This window comes from Mauremys mutica, chromosome 12 (assembly GCF_020497125.1).
Source record: "Mauremys mutica isolate MM-2020 ecotype Southern chromosome 12, ASM2049712v1, whole genome shotgun sequence".
Classification (NCBI taxonomy): Eukaryota; Metazoa; Chordata; order Testudines; family Geoemydidae; genus Mauremys; species Mauremys mutica.
The window spans coordinates 73,414,462-73,423,276 of NC_059083.1; the positions used below are offsets into that span (position 1 = coordinate 73,414,462).

At 44.6% G+C, this 8,815-nt stretch overlaps 1 protein-coding gene across 1 annotated transcript in view; it reads left to right on the forward strand.

The window, feature by feature from the left end:
* ANKFN1 (ankyrin repeat and fibronectin type III domain containing 1) overlaps positions 1-8,398 on the forward strand; it is a 102,463-nt gene extending 94,065 nt beyond the window's left edge. The window contains exons 17-18 of the mRNA XM_044981860.1: positions 2,569-2,788; positions 7,432-8,398. Coding sequence (XP_044837795.1) covers positions 2,569-2,788; positions 7,432-8,231 — 1,020 coding nt within the window. The 3' untranslated portion in view covers positions 8,232-8,398. The remainder of the gene's footprint in view (positions 1-2,568; positions 2,789-7,431) is intronic.
* Positions 8,399-8,815: the final 417 nt, after the last annotated feature.

Here is an 8,815-nt window from a genome sequence, read left to right on the forward strand (position 1 = left end):
CCAAAATTAAAAAATAAATAAAATCTAACATCTGAACAGTGGCCATGATGAAATACATTAGTGGATTCTGTCCAGTTCTCAGCCTACAGCTGTGGCCTTCGTTAACATTGTCACCGCAATAATTAGCCCCTTGTCAGCGAACTCAGCTAAGGGGTAAGGAACTGAACTGCACCTCAACTAGCCCTACAGGTGGTTCCTTCAGGCCAGTTTTGAGGCCCTTTGGCCCAATAGATGGAGAAGGTCAAAGGGCTATCGTCTGTGTTGTGCCTGTTTGGTAAATAGATGGGAGGGCTTCATTCTCCAGCCTGTCACTTTTCACATGCTCTAAATTCTCACCAGGAATTTATGAAACAGCAGGCTTGATTTTAATTTTCACCAGCAGAACTCCCTTGACTTCTGTGGAGTTCTCCCCCATCCTCTGATATTACACTGGGGCAGCTTAGAGCTGAAGCAGATCCACTCTTGTTAAAAGAGGCATCTGACTTACAAACCTGTCACTTCACTCTGTTTGCCAGCGCTGATGAGGAACGTTACTGATCACAGACCTGAGCCAATGAGCTCTTTCCTTTGACTTCCGTGGGCTTTGGATTCCACCCTCTGTGCTTTAAAAGTTCTACAGGGAACAAAAAAAATTCCTGAGTGAGCACAGGATCTCCAGAGATTTTTGGTGAAACGTTGCAACTTTTGGTAATAGTCATGTGAGTTAAAAGGACAAATTTAATCTTTGAAGGCACCCAGAGAGCTTCCATTGACTTGAGTAGGAGCTGAAAATCCAATATCCTACCCTACTCTTCAGTTTTCTTCTGGACACCCACTGTGATTCCTACAGGTAGAGCCCTGCAAATCTGCAGAGATCTGCTTTATATCTGTGGAAATCCACATCTGCGGATGCGGTTGCATTGTTTACCATCTTTGCGGATTGGGGATCGGATGCCGATCCAAATTTTTGTATCTGCACAGGGCTCTAACAGTGAGATTGGGTGCTGGTACGGGTATGGATGCAGATGCAGATACATATAAAAGGTGGAGTGCAGCTCGTGGGTCAGATACAAGTTAATTTTTGTGGATCAGAGGTGGATCCAAATTTTTGTATCTGTGCAGGGCTCTACCTATAGGAAATTGCCAGTTGCTAATGACTAGGCAGATGGCCATCAGTCTTTACTATTGTTATTAATATTTATAATTTATTTATATCTTTACAAAAAATCCCATCCAATTATGCAGGTGGCTAGTCTACACCACTGTGTTGTTCTTTAAAAACCTGGTTCCCATCCCCATAACCCTGCAGAGTATTTGTCACACCTGCTTGTTGATGTTCCTCAGGGAGCAATCATATCTCCCTATATATATATGTACAGCGCCTAGCGCAATGGAGCCCAGGTCTGAATGGATTAGGGCCTCTGGACATAAACGTAATATCAATAAAGGTAATAGCATAGATCAGATTCTGTGCTGGCTTGAATACTGTGTAGCCCCATTGGAGTTCTTGAGAATGGAGAAAGTCAGTGGGAATTTGGCTTTCCATGTTGAGGGCAAGCTTAGAGAGGTAAGGTGGGTAAGGTAATACCTTTTACTGGGCATCGCCAAGACCTGAAGCAGAGTTCTGGGTAGCTTGAAAGCTTGACTCTCTCCTCAACAGAAGTTGGTCCAATAAAAACTATTACCTCCCCCACCTTGTCTCTCTAATATCCTGGGACCGACACAGCTACAACACTGAAAAAAGGGCAAGATTGACACTTTGCCTAATGTGCCATCTTGTTCCCCTGCAAGGGCCACCCACATTGCAGGTCACAGCATAGGTGGAGGTCCCCATGAGGCCACTACTCCCCTGCGATACAGATGGGTGGAGATTGTGCAGAGCCTTGACTCCAGCCTCCCACAATATGTATTGATTTAGGGGAAGGTGTGAGAGAGAGAGTGACTGTCTGTAAGTTGGTGGTTAGGCCACTGGCCTGGGATGTAGGCGTCCCATGTTTAAGTCCCTGCTCTATCTGATTTCAGAATGATCTGGGATGAACTAGTCTGCTCTGAATCAGGCACAGCAGTTATGTTGGGTCTCTAACATCTCCGTCTGCTGTAACCACCAGGTCACGCTCACGCATGCCTATGTCCCAAATCGAAAAGCTCAGGTTTTGATCCCAAGATGGACATTTTAACATAATTCCCTTTTCCTGAAAATGCTCCCAAGTCTTGTTTTCATTCCAATGTGAAACCAAACCAAACTTTCAAAACCTTGAGAGTTGCCATGAAACAGAATTGTCATCCTCGAGACAGCCCTAAGCATGGGCCTGGGCCTGAACATGGACCCAAACCCCTCGAAGCTGGTCTGGATTTGAACTCCCTTGGGCCCGTCTCTCTATGCTCTGTCAATGGTGCTATGTAGATTTATACCCTAGCTCTATACATCTTTTTGGTTAACATTAAATTTAAAAAAATAAAAATATGTAAAAAGAACTGGCAGTTTCTTTATATTTTTTTAAAGAAAACCAAAATGAATACCTTCAGCATTGAGCGATTGCAAATTTCCACTGTTTTTGTTTGTCTTTTCTTTTTTCCTTTCTTCCAAAGCAAATCGACGAGATCTGGCGTGAAATGAGATGGATCACAGAGGCGCTGCAGTATGCCAGGTACAAACAGCCAGTGGCTGGCTTGCTCATAACAAAGCTTGTGGACGTGACGGAAGAGCAGAATCAGAAGAAAATAAATTCAACATCCTCTCATCTAGATTGTCTTCCATCACCACCACCCTCACCAGAGACCAGGAGCCAGAGGAGAAAAGCCCTGAGTGGTAAGAGAGGGATTTTTTTTCCCCGGGTGAAACTGAGTAGAAAATCATCAAGACGACCCCTCCATCTCCCATTTACATCGGGAGCTAGGCTGTGATATTTTTTCCATGCCTGTCTAGGTATTTTAACAATTATTTGATTTTATTTTTTTATTTTTAGCTTTATTATTTATTATTTAAGCTGACAGGCTTAATAGATAGATTGGGGGGAAAGAGGTATCAAATTACTGTGCCTTCCCATACCTACTTTTAGGGGGGGGTTCTTGAACGTTCACGCTCAGCATAATCTCAGAATTATAGAAATTGCAGATGGAAAAACCATCTATTAGCTCGGCCTCTCCAGTCACCGCAGTATCATTCCCTCCAGTTCTCCCTTCCCCTCACCATCAATGGTACCCAGTCGTCTCCTTTTTCCTGCCCACCTCGGTCTCTTTTTTTCACACCACCCCCCCTTCTCTCCCCACACATGGAATGCCTTCCCCAAGCTGGCAGCCTAGACATCACCTCCTCTGCATTCAAGTTCCTGCCTTTGGACCTGACCCAATGCCCAGTGAAGTAAGCAGAAGGACTCCCTTTGGCCTCAGGGAGCAATGAACCACTGTCACTCCCATTTTCTGCAGTGCCCTCAAGAAGTGAACCAGACAATACAAAACAATAAATACATGCACACGTGTACACACACACATTACAATATAGAAGCAGGGATTTTCAAAGGGGCCTAAGAAAGTTAATGGGACTTAGGCACCTCAGTCCCTTGGGCTTCTTTTGAAACCCCAGCTGGACAGTTTGGTACAAAGGTTTTTATCTACCTGAGTTTGGGCTGGCCGCTTTACTCACAACCTGCCCTCTCTTCAAATGCCTCATCCTTGAGAAGGAAACTTTGCAAGATGAGCCTTAGTTTCCTGGCCCACTTAGGGGATTTTTCTATAACAGGGCAGGGTGTGGCCTATAGCATGCCAATGTTCTGTTCTTGTAGCCAAATGATTTGGTGTCTCAGTTATGGGCCTGTTTGCACCTCTGGCCCCTGTACGGTCTCCATCGGTGCTCCACCCCATCCCCGTCCCCTTGGGTGTTAAGCCTCGTGCCCTAACCTGTCTTGGGATGGAATTCACAATTCTCCCACTCTTCGACTGGGATCTGGGTACAACACCCTGTCTATGCCAACTGCTTATTATCATGCAAAACCCACTGGATACCTGCGTCTCTTCACTTCAGGAGCCTGTGACCTGTGAAACAGCAACCAACTGCCTTCTTAAAACAAGTACGTCTATTAGTAAATGGAACAAAGCATTAGAGAAAATGGTTTCAGAACAACAAATAGAGAAAACACAAAATTAGTCTCATTTAACATTATACTTCATTCCAAGATGAATTAAGCTGGCTTGCTTGTTGAGTTACAGGAATAAAACAGACCCAACTCATAAGAACAGCCATACTGAGTCAGACCAATGGTCCATCTAGCCCAGTATCCTGTCTTCCAGCAGTGGCCAGTGCCAGGTGCTTCAAAGGGTTCAGATTCATCCCCTGTCGCCCACTCCCAGTTTCTGGTGAACAGAGGCTAGGGACACTCAGAGCATAGTGTTACATCCCTGCCCATCCTGGCTAATAGCTACTGGTGGACCTATCTTCCATGAACTTATCTGGTTCTCATGCCCTGTTAACCACATGGGCCTTGCCAAAGAGTTCCACATGTTGACTGTGTGTTCCTTTATTTGTTTTAAACCTGCTGCATATTAATTTCATTGGGTGACCCTAGTTCTTGTGTTATGTATAGAGTGACCAGACAGCAAGTGTGAAAAATTGGGACTGTGTGGGGGGTAATAGGAGCCTATATAAGTAAAAGACCCAAAAATCGGGACTGTCCCTATAAAATCGGACCATCTGGTCACCCTAGTTATGTGAAGGAACAAATAACATTTCCTTATTCACTTTCTCCACACCAGTCAAGCTTTTATAGACCTCTATCATATCCCCTCTTTATCATCTCTTTTCCAAGATGAAAAGTCCCAGTCTTTTTAATCTCTCCTCATATGGAAGCTGTTCCATACCCCTAATGATTTTAGTTGCACTTCTTTGTACCTCTTCCAGTTCCAATATATCTTTTTTGATATCTGCATACAGTATTCAAGATGTATGTGTACAATGGATTTATAGAACAGCAGTATGATATTTTCTGTCTTGTTATCTATCCCTTTCCTTCTGATTCCTAACATTCTGTTAGCCTTTTTGACTGCCGCTGCACGTTGAGCCGGGGCGGCTCTAGGTATTTTGCCGCCCCAAGCATGGCAGGCAGGCTGCCTTCGGCAGCTTGCCTGCGGGAGGTCCCCCGGTCCCACAGATTCGGCGGCACGCCTGCGGGAGGTCCGCCAAAGCCGCGGGACCAGCGGACACTCCGCAGGCACTGAGCTGCCCCACAGTCCTACCCATCGAGTTTAAGGCCAGAAAGGCTCATTTGCTCACCTAGTCTGACCTCCTGTATATATCAGGCCACCAACACCACTGCATGGATTATATTCAGACTTTACTGTATTTGATGCTGTACTTGGGAGGTAGTCTGGCCTGTGGGGATGGCAGCATTGGCAGTTCTGGTTTCTAATCTCTGTTCTGCCACTTGCTATGTGGTTGTGGGCAAACCACTTTGTCTCTCTGCCTCAGTTTCTGCATCTGTAAGGTGAAGATATTAACCTACAGTAGCTATCCCATAGGGCTTTTGTGAAGAGTAATTCGTGTTTGTACAACGTATGCAACATATATGCAACCATATCAACGCTAAGTATTCCGGAATTAAATTCATCCTTTTGCACATGGCCAATGCAAGACCTATGCATCTCTGAGGACATACGTGGTGCGCTATCCCTGGCCTGGGCTGCACATGGGTGAATTTCATCCATGATGACCAAGTCCTGTGAACTGCAAAATATGAAATACAAGCAGTTATGGAATAGTGAGCCCAGGATGTATCTTATCATGTCTGAGGGTTTAGGGTTCCACAGAGGCATCAAAGAACACTTCAGAGGTCAATTGCTACATGTTCATCTCGGATCATATTTTCCTCCCATCCTTTGACGACTCTCTTTTGGCACTATTTCTTTCCTGTGCTCATCTGGTTTTGTATTGACGGAGCAGCTGACTTTTTGAGCCATTGGGTTTAATTGTTGTTTTCAGATGGCTCGGTGTCCCAAGTGAGCTGAGATGGACCCTTTAAGAATATAAAATTAAGCAAATTAGTAAAATGTTATACCCACTTCATTGGCTGCTATCGCTGCTCTGAATAGCTGGAAAATTAAATCGATGAAATAAATGGATTGCAGCACAGAAAAAAGGAAGCAAATTAAATGACAGTGCCTGTTTCATTAATAGAATAAGGACTTTGGGGAAAAAAAATAAATCACTGTTCTGCTGAGCTGTCATTAAGCAATGAGTTAATGACATGGTAGAAACAAAAGCTGCAGATGCTGCATGGAACAACCGCCACGGCCTTTTTGGTCATAATAATTTATTTTTACTTCTAAATGGCAGTTTCCTACTGTCAAGAAAACCAAATAAATCTGCTCCTATTAGAGTAAAAGCAAAAAAAAGGCCCAAAGAATTTGGGTGGAAACTGTGGCCTTTATAGAAGCCTGTGTCTCTGACTTTGATTTAATCCATTATATATTAATGTTCTCCTTTGATTTCATGGGCTCTCTCTAGGCCAAATTCTCCTTTGAATAACATGGTGCAAATGCAGAATAATCCTCTTGGATTAGGTGGAGATACTTAGCATTAGCACCGTGTATCTAAGAGCATAATGTGTCCCCTAGGTGGACCTGATTCATTATTGCCCTGTACCTTGTGTATGGTCATGTGCACCAATGCAAGGTGAGTAGTGGGTACTATTTCATACCGACCCTGTGCTTGCTTTGTTCTGGTGTAACTGACGACCCCGATAGAGGGCGGCAGAGAACTGGACCCATGATGTCACATCCACTGCTCTTTACGTTACTGCAGAACTTGGCCCTGATGCTCCCATGACAAAAGAATGGCAATGACATCAGTGCAGGAGCCAGTCTGAACTTTGATTAATAAATTCACATGTGGATTCAATTTGTCAGTTTGGGACTTGGGTGAACATTCCTTCAAAAGGGCAGGCTTTGCTCATGCAGCTGTATATCTTTTATCCACACCTGTTAAAGACCTGTAAGGTCACATCCTGCCCTCGATTACACAGGTGTAAATCAATTAACTGCTTAACAGAGAACAGAATTGGGGTTATAGTTTCTCAATATCCAAAATTTCAGCCTCCATGAAATTCAGTTGGAAACTCAGAAAACAAGATTACTTTAAAATTTCATCTCAACCCCAATCCTTCCCCTTTGCTCACCTCCCATCACTTCATTAGTCGTTTCTTCCCTTCCTGTTTCTTACTGTCACGTTATCGCCTCGCTAGCATGCCCATCAATCCACCACAACCGTCTCCTCTTTGCTACTCTCACCTGGCCCCATGGAAAATTCCACAGTGGAACTACACAGAGGGTGCCAGAAGCGTGTCTGATAATCATTTTGCTCCCAAGTTAAGAAAATATATTAAGTGTATTAAGCAGTTCTTTGAAGTGGGGCTGTGTGTCATGAGAGTGGTTATTCGGTTTTAATGCGTCTTCTATTTTCAGATTCCCAGCCCTGCTCGGACGAAGAAGGCTGCTCTGAAGTATTTCTTCCAACCGACAGCGACTATGATTCCAGTGATGCATTGAGCCCCAGAGAACTGGATTTGGTTTATTCATCCTCACATGACATATCCCAACAGGCAGTGGGTGGCCTGGGCGGCAGTGCACCTGACGTCCTCCAGGTCCATGATATGAAGCCTCACCTGACTTTGAAAGAAGACCCGAAAGGGGGAAGTGACTTGGATGCCAGTGCCGAATACTGCACGGAGTACATGAACAGTCTGACCATGGGAGGGTTCACGTCAAAAAGCCTGGACAAGACTTCCAACTCCAGGCAGCCTTTGAGTTTCTTGGGGAAAAAAAAAAAGCTAGGGAAACATCAGCACTATAATTACTTCAGCCGGCACCATCGCTGGCTGCGAGTGCACAGCGAGACGCAGCCCGCCTCTCTTTCCGAGGGTGTGTACACACAGCATCTCACAGGAGCCACGGAATTATCACAGGAGCCTACCTCCAGCGAGCAAATAAGGATCCCCGTCGATGGTCCTCGGAGCACTTTCTTACCTCATGCTTCGAGCCTCCCAGAAGATGGGAAAGGCAAGTACCATGAATCGAAGCCGAATATCCGTAGGATCTACGTGGAGCCCTACAAAACCACGTTATTAGGCGAAGAGGGCAAGCCCTGGGTGCTGAGCATGCAGTCTGTAGAACGTGGAGATTTGCACGATACCACGGGACAAGAAATGGGTTTGGATGATCAGTCAAATTCTCCCATCTCTGAAGTATTCAGTAGCACGCTTTAGGAGTTTGCGCTGGGTCATTGCACTGCCTCGCACCGCCCCCAAAATGGCATTGTGAGCATTATGAATTTAGGACCATATTTTCAAAACAACCTTTAAAATGCAGATCCTCAACTGGCATCTCGTTCCACTTACTTTACCAGCTGAGGATCTTAAATGGGTATTCCCAAAAGCACATGCCAAATCACTTGCATCTGCAATTTTGCAGGTGTAAATAATAAACATTTACCATCTAACTTAATGCTGCATGGTGGCAAATCGGGTAGTTAGGCGTTGAAATTTGCTTAATTACTCACACAAATGTCTGGGCATGCAGAATTTCAGGCACATATGATTTTGCCTGCAAAATTTGGGGGAAGCTGGTTAAAGTCACTTTAGAAATGTGGTCCTAAGCTTTTATTGCTTTTTTTTTTTTTTGCTATAAATATTTCCACTTCCCAACATGCACTATGTGTGGATTTGGTTGGTATACAAGTAAAGCACTGAGTGCTCTGGTGAATGAAAATGCCACAGGTACCACAGCTCCTGGCCATTTCAGTGTCTCTATCACAAAAAATCAGTGCCAACGCTAAACATTGGCATAGCCC